At 40.0% G+C, this 22,886-nt stretch overlaps 1 protein-coding gene across 3 annotated transcripts in view; it reads right to left on the bottom strand.

The window, feature by feature from the left end:
- LOC127797160 (uncharacterized protein At2g33490) overlaps positions 1 to 20,704 on the bottom strand; it is a 52,751-nt gene extending 32,047 nt beyond the window's left edge. For 2 of the 3 annotated variants that reach the window (XR_008022137.1, XM_052329770.1), the window contains exons 1-3: positions 20,051 to 20,704; positions 9,952 to 10,024; positions 8,285 to 8,359 (exon numbers count right to left, since the gene is read on the bottom strand). Coding sequence is in view for 2 of the 3 variants with exons in the window: in XM_052329770.1 (XP_052185730.1) it covers positions 8,285 to 8,359; positions 9,952 to 10,024; positions 20,051 to 20,176 (274 nt within the window). In the remaining variant the exon portion in view is untranslated. The remainder of the gene's footprint in view (positions 1 to 8,284; positions 8,360 to 9,951; positions 10,025 to 20,050) is intronic. The other variant, XM_052329768.1, reaches the window with a different exon arrangement.
- Positions 20,705 to 22,886: the final 2,182 nt, after the last annotated feature.

Here is a 22,886-nt window from a genome sequence, read left to right as displayed (position 1 = left end):
TGGGACGAGAATGAAGCAGATGAAGTCCCAATTACAACAAGTGACGACAGCCATGGCAGAGATGCAATCGAGGCTGGGATCCTTGGAGTTGTCGATTGGTACTAGGGTGGATACCCGTATTGATCATGCAATGGGGAGGTGGCATGAAGAAAACCAGGAGCAGAGTACCCTGTTGCATGAGCAGGTGATGGAGCAGATGCAAATGTTCATATGGATGTTTGCATCACAACAGCCGAGAAGGATGTCGCCAGAATTTCCGCCCAAGGAAAGGACGGAGCCCATATTCCCTGGAGTAGGAGCGGAGCAACGTCAAGGGGGTGCTTCGAACTTTGAGTTTGATACAGAGACCCTAGGTGAGAATAGGAGGCATGGAGTACAGGCGAATCAAATCCAACCAAATTTTCCAAAGTCGAAATTGGAGATTCCACCATTTGAGGGTGAAAATTCGAGATGGTGGATAAGGAGATGTGAGGGTGTTCTCATTGTATCAAGTTCAAGAACAACAGAAGCTAACTTTGGTTGCGGCTTACTTGAACGATATGGGAGATGCATGGTTTCAGGGTTGGCTCACATCAAAGGAGAGGAGTCCCTGGCATGTATTTGCAGAGGACCTTTGTGCGAGATTTGGAGACAAGAGACTTGAGGGATGTGATCGAGGAGTTCAATAAGCTAAGGCAGGATGGGACAGTGCAGACCTATCAACTAAAGTTTGAGCAGTTGAGATCGCTAATGGTAATGCACCAACCCCACCTAACTAAAGAGTACTTTGTATCAAGTTTCATAAGTAGATTAGGAGAAGATGTGAGACCCATGGTAAAGGTGACGCAACCCCGGACAGTTAAGCAGGTTGCCGATAGTGCAAGGTTGCAGGAGATGACTATCGAGGCCATGTAGAAGAAACAAAGGAGTCAGATGAGAGGGCTAAGTGCCGGAGGGTGGCAACCCAGAAACAGGGCTATGGGTAGGGATACAGGGCAAGATAGCAAGAATGTCCTCGCCCTACCTTCCACAATGACTCCAGCTACAAATGGGGGAAGGATGATGGAATAGAGATGCTTGGCTGGGCTTTGCTATAGGTGCGGGGATAAGTACTTTGTGGGGCATAAATGTAAACGGCAATTATTACTGTTAGAAGCTGAAGAGGAAGGAGAAGAAGAAGGGGACGAGAGTATGGAAAAGGAGGAAGAAGATAGAGGGGAGATATCCCTGCAGGAACTAAAAGGGTTGGCAAATAGCAAGATTATTAAGGTTGAAGGGAGAGTTCGAGATGCCCCAATATTGGTACTCATTGACAATGGGAGTACCCACAATTTTTTGGATGAAACCATGGCTAAGAAGTTGCAGTGTGAAGTCTCTAATTCACATCCACTATCGGTGACCGTAGCAAATGGAAACAAGGTGGTGAGTCAGTCATCTTGCTTGGGGTTTTGCTGGGAGATGAATGGGGAAGAGTTTGTGGCTGATTTAAGACTGTTGAAATTGGGAGGTTGTGACGTCGTGTTGGGGGTGGACTGGATGAAAGAGGTCAATGCTATTAGTTTTGACTTCAATAAAATGGAGGTCACGTTTGAGAAGGAGGGGAGGAGGAAGACCCTACTAGGTAGCCATGAAGTAAGGATGTGTAAAATGATTTCGAGAAAGAGGTTGCACAGGATGTTCAAGAACAAATTATCACAAGTGGCTCAATTATTTTCTATCCATATCATGGAATCCACCCTCAGGGAGCAAGGAGAAGAGGGTCAGCTGGCAGAGGCAGTGGGCAATAGTTCTCATACGCCATGGCAAGTATAAGAATTTGACTCTCTTAACATGCTATTAATTGAATTTAAGGACCTATTTTCCTAGCCAAGATCCGTTCCACCAAAGAGACCTTACAACCATACTATCAATCTTAAGCCTAATGCAAAGCCTATTAACCTAAGAGCCTACCGATACCCTCCTAGAGAGAAAACAGAGATAGAGAAACTCATCAAAGATATGTTGCAAAAATCCATTATTCAACCTAGCCATAGCCCCTTTGCATCACCAATATTACTTGTTAAGAAAAATGATGGATCATGGAGGTTTTGCTTTGACTACCATCAACTCAATGCCATGGCCATCAAAAACAAGTTTCCCATTCCAATTGTGGAAGATCTACTTGATGAGCTCAAAAATGCCTCTTATCTTTACCAAATTAGACCTCCAATTAGGCTATCATCAAATCAGAATGAAGTCTAAAGATATCCCTAAAATAGCTTTTATGACTCACCAAGGGCATTATGAGTTCCTCATAATGCCTAATGCCATTTGGCCTCACTAACGCCCCTGCAACCTTTCAGGCGTTAACGAACAAAATCTTTGAACCATACCTACGTAAATTCATCCTAGAATTCTTTGATGACATCTTAATTTACAGTCCTACCTTTGTACAGCACCTAAACCACTTGAAAATTACCTTTGAGGTCCTTAGAATTAATAAACTGTACGTTAAGGAGTCAAAGTGTACTTTTTCCAGGCAGCAGGCTGAATATCTGGGGCATATCTGTAACGCCCCGCTCCCACTTACGGGTGTTACTCGTGAACAATTACCCGAATTGTCCACCTGCCCAGCCTTTAGTGAAGGGTGGACCATGTTTCAAGACGAAACGCCCTAGGTGGGAACTAGGCTCGTCCTTCCCTTCCCTCAACCCCGGGATTCACTAACAGAATTGGGCTTCAACCACACTGCATTCGGCTATAAAGAAAATCTCTTTAAGATGCCCAATTTAAATTTTCTTATATATTTAATTCTTTTTCCATTCAAGAATTTTACCGGACTCCATAAAAATCGCCATTTAAATCAATTCATTGATTTATTACCAATTTTTGGAGGAAAAACTCATCATTTTCAATTTTCCAAAATTTCGGCATTTTCTCAAAAAATGCTCGAAAAATCCATTTATTTTGAAAATTCCTCTGGGTCCCAAAATCAATTTAGAATTGCCTCAAAAATCCCCAAATTTCAGAATTTTAAAAAACTTTTGGCCGGCGGGGCCTGCTGGCTCGCCCGGGGGCCCGCAAGCAGGCTGCTGCCTGCTTGCTGCTGCTTCCGAATTTTTTTTTTTTTTTTTTTTTTCTCTTGGGCCTTTAAACCCATACTTTCCAGAAATAATACCCCCAATAAATGCATTGAAAATCTCCACATTTTCAACTCCCAAGCCTCTTTTCACAACAAATTCATTTTCTCCAATCTCATGATTTATTCCAAATAAATTACATCCATGGTTCTAGGCCTTCACAAGCCATTGCAAACCATTAAATTACATCACATGAAGCACTTACAATAAATAAGCTTCCCTAAGCCATCAAGCCACAAATTAAATACCACAAACCTAACTTTACAACAAACAAAGAAATATTCACCAAGAGCTTCCCACCACAAGCTTGCCACTTTCCTTTTTTCTTTTGACATAAGAACAACCTACAAGGGGAGGATAAAACCTCATGAGCTCAAAAGCTCAGTAAGGGTGCATATGCAAAGTAAATACAAGCATAACAAATCTATGTAATGGCAAATGCATGCAAGCATGGTTAGGTTATTCCATCCTCACAACCCAACATGGTTTGAGGCATCAACCTACCACTTCTTTCCCACCCCCATGGCCATAGGTCTCATGTACAAATAAAGCATGCAAAGAGATACATAAAAAATTTATGCAACCTACTTACAATGCAATGCAAGGCCTCCACCACATGGGGCCATCCCTTACCTTAACATTCTTCTCTTTGAAGCTTTAAATCCTCTTCTCAAGAGAGCTCCCCCATCCTCTTCTCCCATCTAGGATGACATTCCAACATGCCACTTACTTTAAATACTAACATATTAAAGTAAAGAGAAGGAAGAAATAAACTTATTTTGATTCCTTCATCTTCTTCTCTCTTTTCTTCTCTTTTCTTCTCCTTGGAAGACAACTCTTTCCTTCCTCTCACTTTCTTTCTCTCTTTGAAATGGCAAAACTTGAGACAAGGGCTTACTTTCCCTTTAAATACTACTCTTGTCTTGAAATCTCCATTTCAAGACTTCATCTTAGCCTTTGATTTCCAATTGCTTTTTGAGAGAAAATCCCAACCATCCATCTCTTTGGATTAAATACATCTCTCTTGGAAAAAACACAATCCATGCCATTTCCTTCCTTTAAATCTCACCCATTGGATTACCTTTGCCTTTACAAGACTTCATCTCCACCATTAAAAGAAAGCACACTTTTAATATGTTGACAATCCATGCCATTACTTCTCTTTAAATCCCCACCCTTGGATTAATTCTTTTTCTCAAGAATACATCTCATCCATTGGATTCTTGAAATTTCCATTTATTTCTCATTTACTTAAATGAGACCATTTTCACAACCATCACACTTGAGAGACATAAATAATTTCTTTCCCATTTAATTTAATGGGACCATTTTCCACCATTAATGCATGAATAATTCTTTTTCTTTTGGATTTTTCTTTTAATCCAACACCATCATGCCTCTCATTAAATGCTTGAAAGACTAAAATAATTTCTTTTTGCATTTAATTAAATCCTTCTCCAACTCATAAATCCACATATATATATATGCTCCCACATTTCTAATATATAATTTTTCTCTCTCAAATTTCCAAGATTATGCCAAGTGTCATTTTAAGACACAAACTTGGCTTCCAATTCTTTATCTTGGTCATCCATGTGGCATTACCACATTAATTCACCAATTTAGGAAAAAATAATTATTTCCTCCAATAATTTTATATTCTCCAATTTCCCTATTTTCCACAATTAATTTCCTCTATGGAATCACTCCAAATTACCAAAATACCCTTTCATGAATTATTAATCCCATATTTCCACATAAATACCAAATTCGGATTTTATTCACTTACACACCTAATTCCACGTAGGAATTATTTTTAATTTATCAAAATACCCTTTATTGGACTTCACTATCCAAATTACCAAAATACCCCTCTCATAGGGCACCCTCAATCTCAAGGATTCATCACCTCCTTAAGGGTATTTTTGGAAGTTTCACACTTCCTTTCTAATTCCCTTAACACCGGGTGTTACAATATCATATCCAGTTCAGAGGTGAGCACTGACCCTAGTAAGGTGGCCGCAATGGTGGCCTAGCCAAGGCCTCACAATGTGGAAGGATTGAGGGGATTTTTAGGATTAACCAGATACTATCGTCGGTTTGTTAAGGGCTATGGTATTATCAGTTGACCCCTTACTAACTTACTGAAGAAAGATGGATTTCAGTGGGATTCTAAGGCAGAGGAAGCCTTTTGCAATCCCAAACAGGCCATGAGTGAAGTACCAACTTTAAGTCTGCCGAATTTTAATAAGCAGTTCATCTTAGAAACATATGCGAGTGCCAATGGAATTGGGGCAATCCTGGTGCAAGAAGGCAAACCCATAGCGTTTCTTAGCCAAGCCCTTGCCCCTAGACACCTAGGGTTGAGCATCTATGAAAAGGAGTTGCTGGCAATACATTGGCAGTGGAGAAATGGCGTTATTATCTTGAAGGGGGAAGGTTTGCGATCAAGACAAACCACGAGAGCCTTAAATTTTTACTACAACAGAAGTTGCATACACAATTACAACGAAAAGGTACGACTAAATTAATGGGTTTGGACTATGTGATTCAATATAGGAAGGGTAAAGAAAACCTAGCAGCGGATGCTCTATCCAGGTGTGGTGAAGAGGGGAATGTAGCTGCAATCACAACCATTGTCCCAGATTGGTGCTAAGAGGTGGCTGCTAATTATACATCAAGTGAGAAGACCCAAGAGCTCCTACAGCAGTTGGTGGTTGACCCCTCATCTAAACTAGGTTATACTCTAACAAATGGGATGATTAAATACCAAGGGAAGCTAGTGATTGGGGAGGATGAGGCATTCAAACAGAGGATAGTAGAGGCACTGCATGCCTCTCCCATCGGAGGACACTCGAGTATTGTAAACACGTACCATCGAGTCCAACAGCTCTTCAAATGGCCAGAACTTAAAAAGGATGTTATGGAATTTGTGATGAAATGTGACTTGCAGGCAGTGCAAGTCAGAGAATGTAGCAACACGTGGGCTACTCCAACCCCTGAACATTCCCAAGGATCCATGGGAGGACATATCAATGGACTTTATAAAGGGTCTGCCCAAATTAGAAGGTAGAGACTGCATTTTGGTAGTAGTGGACCGCTTCACTAAGTATGGGCATTTTATAGGTTTGGTTCATCCATACACTGCCCAGGAGGTGACCAAAATGTTCTTAGACCAAGTGGTTAAACTACATGGGACACCGAAGGCTATAGTATCTGACAAAGACAAGATCTTTACTAGCCTACTGTGGAAGGAGTTGATGGGATTATTGGGGGTGAAACTGAAGATGTCCAGTGCTTATCACCTTGAATTAGACGGGCAAACCAAAAGGGTTAATCAGTGCTTGGAGAAGTATCTCAGGTGTACTTGTTTCCTTTAACCGAAGACATCACACAAATGGCTTCCGATGGCTCAATGGTGGTACAATTCCAGCCACCATTTAGCTATAAAAAGGTCCCCCTTTGAAGCCTTTTACGGTTACAAACCCCCCTACTGCCAACACTGGGGGACAACTCAATTGCGGCAGCCCTCAATACATATCTATAGCAGAGGCAACAGGCTTTGTAGGTGATTAAAGAGGAGCTAGTTAACTCCCAAAATCAGATGAAACAATTTGCAAACAAGGAGTGAGAGGGAATTTCAGTTAGGAAACGTCGTGTATCTAAAGCTAAAGCCAGGACACCTAAGAACTGTACTTCCTCACCCCGGCTCCAAACTGCATCCAAGGTTCTATGGTCCCTTTCCAATTACTGCAAGGGTGGGAACAGTGGAATATCAATTAAAATTGCCAGAGGGTTTTAATATGTATTCGGTGTTCCATGTTTCACTCCTCAAGAAGGCAATAGGGGCACAACCAGCAAGCTCCATCCTACCAACTCTTCCCCAGGCTGAAGCTCCTATTCGGGAGCCTATAGCTATACTTGACAGAAGGGTGGTCTACAGACAAGGAGCCCCAATTACCCATGTTCTAATTAAGTGGTCTAATCTACACTCGAACAATAACACATGGGAGTACCTTCCGGGCATCCTTAGCCAGCTCCCTCGCGTGGCCAGCCTCCTCCACATTTCTTGAGGACAAGAAAAGTTTTGCAGGGCGGGATAATTGTCATGTACCGCGCGATATAAGGGGTAGTATAGCAATTAAATGTAATGTAGGAGCTAAATGTAATAAGAAAAGAATATAGGTGCGAGTTAGTTAGCGACTGTAGGGGATGGTATAGAATTTGTTGCCACTGTGGCAGCTTGTACATTCCCTAATGATGTAAACGGTTACAGCATGTGGGGGGCTAGTATCCCAGCTATATATGGGTACTCTCTCTCTCTCTCTCTCGGAATTATCCAAGCAATACTACAACTTAATTCTCTGAAATCTTCTCTCATTTCTCTCTTTCTCCCTCATTTCTCTCTGATTCCCTCTCTCAACCCTATCTCGATCAGCCTATTGATCGAGAATCCCTTAGTCAGATCCACCGGACCTGACAAACAATTGAAGAAAACAAATATTAAACAAACCACTAGGGAATTAGATATAACCAAGTAAAAAGGCCTAGTTAAGGTCACATATAAATTTGCATACTAGTATCATTTAAGAGAAATAGCAATACCAATTACGGCACTTCAATATAATCTCTAATAGCCAAAATCCTAAAATGAATCTAAATGGAAAATTGCAAATTTCTTGACCTCTTTTCCATTATCTAGAAGAACCAAAACCTGAGTTTTCCTAGAGAAAAACTGTGAAGTAAAATAAAGAATCATGCTAGATGTACATCCATTTTGCACATCTTGAGCTACACACAGGAGTATTATGACCAAAATACCCTTCGTCTTCATGCGCCTCACGTGCTTCTATGCGCCTCATGAGGCACATTTTTGTCATTGGTACACCTTTATGTAGCCCAAGGTGTACACAAAGGTGTACCAATAGCATTATTCTAAGATAAAAGCCAAAGATACATTTGAGTTCTACATGACTAGAACTTGCACAAAAAACAAAGCTGGACAAAGTAATGGCATGCAACTTAGACAATATTTTTTGGAGCTGGCAATAGAACTAAGTAGAAGGTGAAAAAACAATAAAAATCAAAAAACAAGGAAGGTCATACATAGCAATTAGTCTAGTGTATAAAAATTTTATCAGTTTCCCAATGGAGTAAAGCCATAAAAATTGCTTCCATCCACTTACCACTTTCATCATCATCGTATAAAGCAGTCTTCTCAAGAAGGCAAGCACCCATTTCGCTCAATGACTCTGAGAATTCTGAGAATAAATTGGAACTGATTCATGAGATTTCTTGCTTAAAAAACCCCTCTAATAAAACTTTGCCAAAGGAAAGTCTACAAAATCATAATGCTAAAGCAATAATCAAAAACCCAAAAGACAGAAATGTTTGAGGCATTAAAACAGTACGGACATCTTGCTAAGTTGATGCTTTGTGCAATTATTTCTAGAAATCTTGGCAAACTACTAGTGTAAAATGTTAATAACTCATTGAAAGAACTGAAAAAACAAAACAAAACAAAAAGAAAAAATTTTAACTTCAGCACTGGCAGCAATGCATATGATTAGACAATCATGAAATATGGACCTGTATCAGGCATTACTCGATGTTAACAGAGTATGCTACAGGGCAAGTCCTTATACTTTGTTTTAAGATAAGATTGTTCTGATGAGACACAATTCATCAAGAATCTGCCTGAATTGTCAGCACTGTGCAACTACCAAAGTTTGGCTGTCTCAATCATCCAAAACAGTTAATTCCTAAAATTAAAAAACCTAGTAGCTTTGCAACTGCCACCAAAATGGAAAATGTGCTTTAGGTTATATTCATAATTTTGTTATGTGCTTAATCGGAAACTTTGGCACCTTGTAATCTATGAGGCATATGCCAACAGATCTAGTTGGATATGCACACAACATGATTTATAAAGCATAAGACTTCTATTCTATGACTAATTGCTTTATATTATATATAAATACCATTTTACCCTAAGAATATAAATATGTATTTAAGAGATAGGAGATATAAAATGATTCTTGATCATGAAAATTGGACAAATCGGAAACTTGGACATATATACACTGACAACGTTTATCTAACATGAAGCATGTCTGAAGAGGTTATATGGAATAGATAAAGCATCACGTTCGGTAAAGAAGAGAAAAAATGGGAAGTCATATTCTGATGTCACACAGGTGTCTACTCCCTAACCCCAATAATTGCTCTTGTGCAAGATTACTCATGTGGCCTTCTAAAATTATACTCTGTTTTGCAAGTGCTAGCAGATCAGAAACATCTAGCAGAGAAATTATAAAGTGCTCTTCAAGACCCCATATACTAAATAGAGTCATAAGCTTAAAGAAGTAAAAGTCCCATTCACACACCCTAGTGCTATATGAGTCAGAGTTACATTATTCAGCCTCTTAAAACTACTTACCACCTCTAACAGAAAAAAAAAATTAAAAAAGAAAAAAAACTTTAAGCAGGAACTCTTGCAGTAAGTATGACCTGAACAATAATGTTCAGTCGTAGAAATTAGTCAACCTGTCAATTCAGTATCAATCAGGGTCATTACATGGATTTTCCTAGAAGTATTGCAAACTATCAAAACCCAAAAACATGTTTCAGAGCATGAACTCACTAGGAGATGTATACTGCCATTTTATGAAATTTTCCAGTTCCTGTAGTATATTGTTCCAAGAATCAGGATAATATAAAATATAATAGCAAATCAAACATAGACCTCTTCCTGATATATGCAAATAGAAGAGCATCAACATTGTTTTCTAAGGGTTGAAGAGCAGAGAAAAGATATCAGGAAATGAAGAGGAAAATTATATCAGTTAAGCACCATATGCACTGTTTAATGTTGCTGCTGCAGCAGAAAGTAAGCTATCATAGCAGTCTCTCATGTCTTGCATGTCCTGCCAAAAATAGAAAAAATAGAATATTTGAATCAGATTGACAAGCTTTCAGAAAGCCCTAGATATTAAAAAATTTATGCCATGCAGGGTGTACATAAGAATTACACAATGATATTAGCATCATTATCAAGTGTATGTACATGTTGAGAAATTGGCTGCTGAATTGTTAGTCGCCGCTGTTGAGCCAACATGCATTAATTAATGATTGTGGAATCCTAATTTAGTATTTTGATGATTAGCAAAACTTATGAGGCTTAATGAATATTTTCCCAATGCGTTCTTAAGTATCTCAGAGCCTTTGAAAGTCCTAGAAACAAGGATCTGCAGAGTTGTCAGTCAGTGTAATAGTCCAATATATTTAGATTCTACTTTTGGCAATCAACCTCACACTTAATTGTCCAGTAGTAGTACAGTCAACCTCAATTGCTTATTTGATTTCACAACCAAGCCAGAGCCAACTAACTGTGGCAGCCAACCTAACTTGAACACCAGTTCCAGGATTGATCCAACAGTCGACTATCAAATGCCAGTTGACCTTGTCTGGCCATTAGCTGGCATACAGTCGGCTTGGGAGGTGTCATAGACCAAGGGTGTAGGGGTAATTAGAGCAGTATATGGCAGTATTGTAATAACTATGTAAAGGAATAATTCAAATTCCTTCAAGCGGGCGCGCGCTGGGCAGTTAGTTATTGCCGCGCCAACTTGTAATTCGCCTATAAATACCAGATGGTAGAGGATGGGGAATTATGTGAGGATTATTCCGCAAATTCCTTTCCCTCCCTTTTTCTCAAATTCACTCTCACTTTCTCTCTCTCTTCCGTTCTCATTCTTAATTTCTCTCTCTCTCTTTCTCTCAATCTTTCCCTCCTACAATATCTCCTTCCCATTTACGGAAGGAACCCTACTGTCAGATCCGAGTCTGACATTTGGTATTAGAGCCAAGACCTGGAGTTGGTAATGGCTGATGGAACGCGCGTAAACAGTTGGAGAACAGATTGGATGCAATCGAAATTGGATTGCAACACCATCAGGAACAGGTGGACGAGAGATTGGAGACGATGGAGTTGGGAATGAGGCACACGCAGGTGGAGATCCACAGGAGTAGATCAAAATACACGAAATCGCTGGATCGCGCGGTGAATGGCATTCGGGACGAATTCGCGGGAGTCAATCAGCAATTGACGGCAGCTTTGAGCATGTTTGCAAGGCAACCTAACGTCAGTTTGCCAACGGATTTTCCCCCAAGACCGCCATCCGCACCCATCCTGACTTCACCGACATACCGTTCGCGACCCCCAAATCCAAGACATGGTGGAGATCCAGCTGAATTCGGAGAAGGTATGAATTATCGGAACCAAGGAGGGACCAATCCACCCCATCCTGGTCCGCGAATGGAGATCCTAGTTTTTGATCGGGATAAGCCGAGGTGGTGGGTACACAGATGTGTACGGGTATTCTACCAGCATCGCGTAACTGAAGGGGATAAGGTATGTTTGGCTACATCATACTTAGATGATGTGGCGAATGCTTGGTTCCAAACTTGGAGCCATGGGAGAGGAGATTTGAGTTGGCCGGAGTTCGTTAGCCAATTGTGCCGAAGATTTGGGGAGAAAAACCGATCTGATGTCATTGAGGAGTTTAACAAATTGAAACAAAATGGCACGACGGAGGAATATCAAACTAGATTTGAGGAGTTAAGGGCCTTACTTTCATTGTCTCATCCATATCTAGATGAGGAGTATTTTACTTCAAGTTTTATCAGTGGGTTGGAGGAGTTAATTAGGCCTACAGTTAAGATGTTGTTTCCCACCACAGTGGCCCAAGCAGCTAAACAAGCTCGCCTGCATGAGCTATCAATGGAAACCTTTGCTAGGAGGCATAGGCTATCATCCAAAAACAACCGAGAGGAGCACAACCTTGGGGCGTATCCCAGAGGTAATACTTCTCAATGGCAGAGAGGAGGATCCACGGGAAAGCCCAGTCAGCCTATCTTACAGCCCAAGAATCTGTCGATGGAACAAAAGAGATAATTAGGCCTATGTTTTCGTTGTGGAGAGAAGTATGGGCAAGGCCATCAGTGTAAAAAACTTCTCCTAACTATGGAAGGACAGGAGGAAGGAGAGGACGAGGAAGCAGGGACAGAGGAGAAGGATGAGAAGCTTGAAGGGAATGAAGGAGGTGAAATCTCCATGCATGCTTTTCAAGGTCAGGCAGCTGGTAGAGTCATTAAGGTGAAAGGGGTGGTCCGCAAAAGAAGTTTAGTGGTGCTGATTGACAGTGGCAGCACTCATAGCTTCCTTGATGAAACAACTGCCCACAGCCTGCAGTGCAATCTTCAAGAAACACCTCCCCTCTCAGTACTAATAGCCAATGGAGCTAAGATGGTAAGCCAACTAAGGTGCAAGGGATTCAAGTGGTTAATGAGTGGGCAAGAGTTCTCGGCTGATCTGAGAATACTCAAACTGGGAGGGTGTCATGTGGTGTTAGGGGTAGATTGGATGAAGACCATAAGTCCATTGGTGTTTGATTTCAACACATTGGAGGTCACATTTAATTGGGAAGGCCAGCAAGTAACCCTGCATGGCAGTCAAGAAGTGGGAGAATGTAAGGTGGTGTCTGGCAAGAGAATTCAAAAGTTGTTGGATCAAGGGAGTACCATCGTGGGACAACTACACTCCATTGACGCATTGGAGGTTGGGGGGAAGCTTGTTGGAGATCAACAACATGTCCCTCACAGAGACAAGTCGTCGTTAACAATGAACGGCCAGGTACATCCTCTTAGACCGATTCACGATTTATTAATGGAATTTAAGGATCTGTTTGCCGCTCCCTAGTCCCTTCCACCCCGCCGAATCCTTGATCACTCCATCCACCTTAAACCCAACAGTGAACCGGTTAATTTGAAAGCCTATCAATACTCTCCCATACAAAAGGCAAAAATAGAGAAACTTATACCAGAAATGCTGACCAAAAACCTTGTACAACCAAGCCAAAGCCCCTATGCTTCACCAGTCCTCCTAGTTAAGAAAAAAGATGGATCGTGGAGGTTTTGTGTGGATTATAGGCAACTTAACTCACTAACCATCAAGAACCAATTCCCTATTCCCATTATTGAAGACCTGCTAGATGAATTAACCGAAGCATCCATTTTTTCTAAACTAGATTTAACCTCCGGTTACCATCAAATCCGCATGAACCCCCTTGACTGTCCAAAGACTGCTTTCAAAACCCATCAAGGGCATTACAAATTCTTGGTAATGCCCTTTGGCCTAACCAATGCTCCCACTACATTTCAAGCATTGATGAACCACATTTTTGCTCCATATTTGTGCAAATTTGTCTTGGTATTCTTTGATGATATCCTCATATACAGCTCCATCCTAGCCCAACATCTAACCCACCTCAAGCTGGCATTTCAGATCCTTAGATTCCATAAACTATATGTGAAGAGGTATAAATGTTCATTTGCAGAAGAAAAGGTGGAGTACTTGGGCCATATTATATCCGGACAAGGAGTGAGCACCGATCCACACAAAATTGAAGCGATGAAGAATTGGCCATGACCAAAAACACTGAAGGAAATGCCGGGTTTCCTAGGCCTAACTGGATACTATAGAAGGTTTATAAGAGGCTATGGGCTGATAAGCAAGGCGCTGACTAATCTATTGAAGAAAAATAGTTTCAATTGGGGTCCAGAAGCAGAGGAATCATTTGAATCTCTCAAGGCAGCCATGACTCAGGCCCCAACATTAGCCCTCCCGGATTTCTCCAAGGAGTTTGTCCTAGAAACGAATGCATGTGATACTGGAATAGGGGTTGTGCTCAGCCAAGAAGGGCGCCCTGTGGCGTATCTAAGCCAATCACTGGCTCCACGCCACCTGGGGCTCAGCATCTATGACAAAGAGCTATTGGCAGTTCTAATGGCGATGGAAAAATGGAGATACTACTTAGAGGGCAAGAAATTCACCATTAGGACCGACCACGAGAGCCTCAAATTCTTAACCCACCAAAGAGTGCATAATCAATTACAGAGAAAGGAAATCACTAAGCTCATGGGCTTTGACTTCGTTATCCTCTATCGACAAGGAAAAGAGAACAGAGCAGCTGATGCTCTGTCCAAGAGGGATGGCTTAGCATCTTGCCTTGCCATTTCAGCGTTAGTCCCGGATTGGGTGCAGGATATAGCCCACAGCTATGATCAGACTCCTTGGATCCGAGATTTAATCACCAAGATAGCAATAAGTACCACTTCTGACCCAAACTATCAGTTAAAAGGGGGACTACTAAGGTTCCAAAACAAGGTAGTTATTGGGGATGACAACCAGCTGAAACAGAAGATTCTACAGAGCCTGCATGACTCTCCCATTGGGGGTCATTCAGGACTCAGTGTCACTTACCAGCGGGTCAGACAGCTCTTCTACTGGAAGGGATTAAAAAGAGACGTGAACCGGTTTGTCCTGGCATGCAGTACATGTCAAAGGTGCAAACATGAGCAAATACCCTACCCGGGCCTCCTACAACCGTTGGAAATACCTTCACAAGCTTGGGAATTGATTTCAATGGACTTTGTGGAAGGCTTACCGAAATCTGAGGGAGCTGACACTCTATTGGTGGTGGTAGACAAACTGACCAAATTCAGCCATTTCCTCACATTGGCTCATCCATTCACAGCGACTGAAGTAGCTAGGAAGTTGATGGATACAGTCTTTAAGATTCATGGCTTACCTAAGGCGGTTGTATCCGATTGTGACAAGGTCTTTACCAGCCAATTCTGGAAGACCTTATTTCAAGGGTTAGGCATCAAGATGCACCTTTCTTCAGCATACCATCCCGAAACGGATGGGCAGACATAAAGAGTTAATCAGTGCCTCGAAACCTATCTAAGATGCCTATGTATCTCCAAACCCAGAAGCTGGAGTAGGTGGGTGGCCTTGGCACAATGGTGGTATAACACCAACTACCATACCGCACGCAACCGAACCCCTTTTGAAGCTCTGTTCGGGTATTTACCCCCCATTATTCCGGCGGTAATGCAATACTCCCCCACCGAAACGTCTGCTGACCTGTACTTAAAGGACCGGCAAGAAGCTCTCCACACCATCAAGCAAGAACTAATCTTAGCTAGTCAAAGAATGAAGCAGCTGGTGGATAAGCATAGAACGGAAAGGCAGTTTGAAGAAGGAGAGGAGGTTTATCTAAAAGTCAGAAGGTTCCAACAGCATCTGTTTTGCAAAGGGCCAATATCTAAGCTCAGCCCCAAGTTCTACAGGCCATTCAAAATTCTAACCAAGGTGGGACCAGTGGCTTACCACCTACAGCTTCTGGAAGGAGTGGGTCTGCACCCCGTCTTCCACGTTTCGCTCTTGAAGAAATTGATCGGCCCTACGGAGCTCGCCAGTAGTACGCTGCCAGCCCCACTGGAAGCCATAGCAGAGACAGGTGAACCCTTGGCAGTGTTGGACAAACACGTGATATACAACGAGACTGCTCCATTGACTCAAGTCCTAGTCCAATGGTCACACCTCCATCTGAACAACACGACATGGGAGTATCTTCCCGACCTCCTACAACGATTTCCAAGAAGTTCCAACCTCCTTTAATTTCTTGGGGACAAGAAATATTTTAAGGGGGGGGGGGGGGGGGGGGGGAATTGTCATACACCAAGGGTGTAAGGGTAATTAGAGCAGTATATGGCAGTATTGTAATAACTATGTAAAGAAATAATTCAAATTCCTTCAAGCGGGCGCGCGCTGGGCAGTTAGTTACTGCCGCGCCAACTTGTAATTCGCCTATAAATACCAGATGGTAGAGGATGGGGAATTATGTGAGGATTATTCCACAAATTCCTTTCCCTCCCTTTTTCTCAAATTCGATCTCACTTTCTCTCTCTCTTCCGTTCTCATTCTTAATTTCTCTCTCTCTCTTTCTCTCAATCTTTCCCGCCTACAATATCTCCTTCCCATTTATGGAAGGAACCTTACTGTCAGATCCGAGTCTGACAGTACGATCCAATCAAAGTTGGATTCTGGAATTTGCAATCGACCTAGCACTTGACTGTCAGTATGGAAGTCGATGTCACTTTGCTAATTAGAATTGGTAGCTGACTTACAGTCCTCTGTTATAGTGCCAGCTGATCTTCAAACAATTTTTGTTTTGGATTTCAGCTTTGAAAATCAACCTGAGAGTCAACCATCAAAGGTGATGATCTCTTTGAAATTCTATCTTTGATTCAAATTCAAATTTCTTGTAAGAGTTGACCCATCAATCATAACATCTAGTTTTCTGTACATTCTATTTTGCTGCAGGTATCATTTTCAAGCATTTAATGCCATTTGAGTCATTGGGGATGACTCAATGAAGGCTTGGGCTATACATATGCCCTTCATAAACACAACAACAAGATTCGATGGAGTGCATCTAAAAGCTATGCGTTCAATAAACCTCAAGACAAGCCTCAAAGAGGTAAAAACTATTAAAGACGCATTGATGCATTCAAAGTTCTTTCTACAAGATCATTCATTCAAAAGCCTCCATACCTTTGATTTTTGTGATGTTGCATTGTATTTGGCTTTTGTATTCATTCATTTATTTGGTCCAATGGTGAACAAAAGATTGTAACCTCTACTCAAACACTCATGGTATTGGTTGGTTACCTAAATTCTAACCAATCTAGGAGTTGAAAACCAAGTTTCTAAGGTGAACTTGTGAGGAAAAAAAAAAACTTAGTATGACAGTGGAACCCAAGTTGAGATTGCCCTGTAGATTGGGCATAGGAGTGTGAGACACCAAATCAATACAAACTATTTCCATTCCTTTGTTGTGGTTACATTAAAAGAACTTGATAAAAGAAAAAAATAAAAAAAATTCAAAATTAATAGACTCGATTCACCTCCCTCTTGAGTCTAACCACAAGGGACCAACAACTGTCCCTATTCCAAGACCAAAAGGCATGGGATGATAATTGATGCAAGTTGCAAACTATATTATAACATATTATAAGAAACTAAAACACCACTATTTGATCCAACATCATGTTGCCATTTTGAAACAACCCTTCATTGCAACCACGGACCACCATATTCTTTCGCCACCATGGTACCATCATTGCAACCTCTATTATAAGCAATTGCCCTAAACTTGCTCCAGAACCACAATGGCATTTCCATCCCACAAGGATCACCAGTTCTGCTGTCAAAAACCTGGGAAGCATTGTGAGCCTGTACACCAAGCCATTGCCACTATCAACACATGCTAGTATATCCTCCTATAGATCCACCAAACCCAACAGGAGCGACCAATTCCAGTTCAACTCAATCAAGTTTTCAAGAGACAACACTACTGCCATACCCTTCACCATAAACATCAACTTTGCTCTCAGCAACTCATAACCCCATACACCTAAAGTAGTAATTAACTAGGATAACCTGAATAGCCCACTAGATATGAAAAATGAAAACCTTCGGCCCCTCTATTGACCAATGCCAGTGCAAACTCCACTTGTGCAGCCAAGTAATGTCTGCTGACACACCAGTAACAAGACCCTGAGACCCTGTTATTAGCGCAAATCAAGTGCAGCCCCATCATTAGCCCTTGAACAACCCATTCAGCTGTTCCAAAATCAAGCTATAGCTAACACCAATGCAAGCAACACAACTTTAGAAACTTCAGGCTCACTACCACTGCTAGGGCCAGTTTCCTACCTTGTTAACAAGGCACCCTTGTTAAACATTCACTTTTTTTTTTTAACGTATACCTTCATACTTTGTTAATCTAAATTAACCACAGATAAGCATGCTAATTCAAGAAAAATCTTCACTTGCTATGCCCAATAAAGATGATGGTTTAGTCCTAAGCCAGATGGACTTTTAAACAACAGATATAACTCTTGCCTTTCCCTTATATGAGAGATTGTGTAATTCCTCTCTTTTAATTTGTTGAGAGTAAAAATACTAATACAAAAGGCTCTCTCTGCAAGCTTAGACTTTTAAATAAAAATGGTGGTTAACAATTCAGCATGCATCAAAACAAACAAAAATTTTGAGTTCTAATCTTACAACCAACCAATATTTAAGTAGTTGCATGTATTTGATTCAGTTATGTGGTGAAACCTGGCCACGTGTGAGGTGGCATGTTGAGAGTAAAAATAACAGTAAAAAGATAAAAGTAAGCCCTCTATCCACAAGCTTAGGTTTATAAATGCAATGGTGGTTAACAAGTCAACAAAATTGCCAAGTTGAGAAAACCAAGTGTCACTAATGATATAGGATAACATCATAGAGCAGTCAAACGATTTGACCTTCTTTAAATGACAAGGAAGAAATTATAATTTGAACAAGGGGAAACCCAAAGTTAATATAATGATAAATTCACTGGACAATCCAAATTAACCATCAAATGTCTCTAGTGCATAAGACTCCCTGCTTTATGAGAATCAGGAGAGGGTCATTCTGTACACAGCCTTACCCTTGCTTTGCAAAGAGACTGTATCCACAACATGAATCTAGGACATTCTTGTCACAAAGACACAATCTTAACTTTGCTATCAAAGCTTACCCCTCAACCCAAATTAACTATCCAATTTAACCAATTACTCAATAGAATAATAAGAAAATTTTATAGATTCAAAATGCATATGGCCAGGTCATAATAGGATTCTATGGATGGTGAAGAATCCATTACTGTGGATTTTAACAATTTATTTTACCCTTTTTCTCATCTGTATCTCCTTTATTCTTTTCAAGAAATACAATGCTGCATACAAATTTCACAAGTACTAGAAGAACCGTAGTAATTTTGGTCCTTTTGAAACCAAAAGTCCCATTTATGAGTTCATGATATGGGAAAAATGACTAACAGTGCATTTGGGAGAGGTGGATGGAATGGAAATGGATAGAAGAGAGTTTCCCTTGTTTGAGTGAGACAATAGTGATGAAATGCCATGAAAATGCCTTCTCCTTGAAACCCCTACGATTTGTCTTCACCAAATTAGGAGAGAAAAATGGAAAATTTATTGTGTGTTTGGACAACATTAACCTTGATAGTTTTATTAACTTTCAAATTTGCTTTCATTTTGTAATACTCAATCTTTTCATTGAAAGAGTATTAAAATTTGTTTGTCTTTTAATATTCTTCCATCCAGCTATTTTCATTGATCTCCAAAACAAGGAGAAACATTTTCCATTACTTTGCTGCCCCTATGCTCTCAATTGAGGAGAAAAAAAATTCCACTCCTATACCAACTCCCTCCTAAACAAAGCATAAGGTTAGTCATTGATTATCCTTTAAAATGACATACGAAGAAATGAAATTGTTCAATTGGAAACTCTGCTTTTACCTCATCAACGATGAGTTATGAGCTAGCATCTGCTCTAAGTAGTCCCAAGTTCCATGGGCCCCAAGACATTAAAGAAAATGTGACTAACTTCTGCATGTAATAGTAGTAAAACCTTTCCATAGGAACCCTTATTTGAGTTTAATCAATTACTAAGCAAAATCCAATAAATTTTATCACAGGCAAGGACAAAGACCCATTTTTATGCTAAAGACCGATAGTGAGAATACAATCCCCAGACAGATGACATATCCAGTTCCATTATCATTCAGCAATACTTCAAACACATGTCATCCAGCATGAATGCAACATACCCAGGAAGCTCAAAACCCCACAAACCGAGGCCTACGTTACTGAAAACACGTTCGAAGTAAGATTCTTCAATCCTTTTTTTTCTTTGCTTGTTTTTTTGTGGGCGTCTCAGTCCAGACTGAATTCAATTCAGTCAAGCTTCCAGTTACATGAAAAAAGCTATAATAGAAGGAAGAAAAAGGGCAACACAATTACATAAACACATACATATAGAAAGGCGTCTCGATTAAACCAAAGCTAGTTCCATTTCAGTACAAATCAGGGGAGGACGAGGATTAATGTAATCTGAATTCCTGATTTTCGACTTTCCTTGTTAGCCGGTCCTACATTTTCTTGCCAACCAAACGGAGGAGTGGTAAAGAAGTGAATACACGCATAAATACCTGAGATGCACGGGCAAGCTCGTCCAATTGAGCCAGAGATTGCTGAAGACGACGGTCTCTCCCGGCACCGCGCTCGCCATGGCGCGGAAGCGCGAATCCCCTCAGCTTCTTCAGAGAATTTCTCATCTTCCTCCTCCTCCTCCCGCGACGCGCTTCGGTGGTCTTGTTGAGAGGAAGAAAACGCAAACCTAGAAGCAAGAGAGTAGTCAGAAAGCCAATTGACCCAATTGTTGTCTGTTCAACGCAACCATCCTCGTTTCAGACGCTTTTTCTCGTTTCGTCCCTCACGTCACGTCACAGGCTACAGCTGAGTATCGAACAGGAATGACCAATTTTCACAGTAAAATACGAAACCATTAACGATTACGAAAATGAAAGAATTAACAATCAGTTAACTAATAATCATTGTTTATTGCTTCACTTTGTTCCTTATTTTCTTCCCTTTGAAATTATTAATGATAATTTTAAACGTCGGGATCCGAAGCGTGCATGAACGAACCAGGGATCTAATTATTTGGGATTGACTTTCCCTATTCAAATTCAACAATCAACACCTCCAACTACCCCACCAAACAAACATACACAAATTCGGCTCCTGTTATAGGTTTTTCAAGTTCGTCATCTCTTCTCGCGCTATCCAAACCCTAAATTTTAACAAAGTGGAGTTAAATCATTTTTTTTTTTCATCCCAAATATATGTACGTGCTGATGATGGCAGCGGACATCCAGTCAATGGCGGCAGCGCAATGTTGACCCATGACCATGGGCTGCAGCAATTGCATTGCTTGCCTGCTTGCTGCTCAAAATAATTAATTTGATAATGTTGTGGCTAGGAAATGCCACTTTCATTGATGTAAAATATTTAAATTGTTTATGGAGATGATATTTTAAAAGTTATAAAATAATCTTTCACTGGATGGTCATGGTCAAACATTAATTATCATCATTTTAGAATAATATTAATATTTATGTTAGACAAAGGATTTTTCATTCCTATTTAAACTCAAAACTTTTTAATCTCAAGATCTTTTGAAGTATGAAAGATTTAGATTGGAAGTATTAGAGTCGTGTTTGTTTGAACAGAATAATTTTTAAATGAAATAAAAAAAAAAAAAAAATGCAGATGAGAATGGAATAAAATGGAGTCAAAAATTATTGAAAATGAAAGTACAAAATAAAACTTATTAAAGGACAAATCTTCAAGCATCTGAAACACATAATTGTCATTGTATAAGGTACTTATAGACAATTCACTATCAAACATTCCAAACATACTTGTCTCAAACATAGGTATAATATTACAAACTACTTCCCACGTACACTAGTTCTCCAAGTACTACCACAGAAAATAAAGATGAATCATACATGCAAAAAATAAGTCATTCAAAATGATAGTCTTCAAGACCAATATTATCAAACAATGAAATCAACCAATGACACAATGAACCCATCTCACCTTTTCATTGTTTGGGACCATGCGAAATCCTGTAACGACTTGTAATTTTTATCTATTTTCTAAAAAGAAATAAATACATAATAGATAAGAAATGTGGTTTGAAAGTAGAGGATCTTGAAATCAGGCTTATGATGAAAACAAGTAGCTTGTTAAGTGCTTTAATGAATTGAGTGGCACAAGAGCCAAGCATGCGACTGGCCAAATAGAGAAGGGACCACTTTAGTCCCTTCCCTCCCAAGTGTACCATTTTCTTGCTTTTTAAAAATTTTTAAGAAAATGCCAAAAAAAAAAAAAAGGGTACAATATAAATAGGAGAGAACCACTTCCCTTTCTCTCATTTTGTTAAGTGTCAGTGCAAGGAAGAGTGAGTTTGGAGACGATAACCTTGAGGGTATATACTCTTTAAGAGTACGTTCTTCATTTGGAATTAGATCATCCCTCACCGAAGTAATGAGACTAAACTCCATTATGATTTATTTGCTATCAAGATATTTAGCTAATAGAAAAATCTAAATCTATTATTATTGGGTTCCTAATGTTGTTTTAAAGATGGAAAACTCACTGATTTGAGGTTAACTAGCTCCTAAGCTTACCTGGGTAAGTCCTCTACCCCCGTTTCATAATGCATGGAGCATTCATTGTCATAGCATATTGTTGGTTTGATTGTTGGGTGCATTATTGCCTCTTTATTTTGAATAAATGTCATGGGAGACACTTTGAGCTATGTGTGTGAAATCTTGAGATGAGAATGCCCAAGGTTAGGTTCCACCATCAATAAATATTGGTGTGAGATCTTTGAGTCAGGAATGTCCAAGGTTAGGACCCACAATCAATAGGAGATCAATATATAAGACTTCAAAAGGAGAATACTCGAGCTTAGGGGTTTCTGTCTTTGGAAGTTTTGACATTATTGGTCACAGATACTCTAAAAATGTGGAGAATGTAATTGTGGGTTGCATTTCCTAATTTGTATATTGGGATTTATTGAGCTTTCAGAGCTCATGATTGCATTTTCATTATTTTCAAATGCTCATGGGGAGATTGCGAGCTTGGAGACTCGTTAGAAGATTTCCATTTATGTTTATATAAAAGAGATATCTTGCTTGTTGTAATTGTTATGTGACAGTGGTTTGATTGTTGTAGTCGTGGAGTAGAAATTTGCATTCTCTTTTATGCATACACTTTATATACATGTTTTATTTTTGGAGGTTCCTCATTTAGAAGATTCATGTTTTAATTTGGATTCATCCTTTGGAATATTCAATCGTTCTAGGAGAGAAGCAGCTCAAAGAAAAAAAAAATCCTTGAAACATAGGTTTTGAAAACTTCATTATTTGTGAGACATGTCATGTTTGTAGGTGTTATATATGTTTTTATGTG

Source organism: Diospyros lotus, chromosome 3 (assembly GCF_014633365.1).
Source record: "Diospyros lotus cultivar Yz01 chromosome 3, ASM1463336v1, whole genome shotgun sequence".
NCBI classification, from domain to species: Eukaryota; Viridiplantae; Streptophyta; class Magnoliopsida; order Ericales; family Ebenaceae; genus Diospyros; species Diospyros lotus.
Note: the sequence above shows the minus strand (reverse complement) of the source record. Positions and strands in the feature narration are given on the sequence as shown.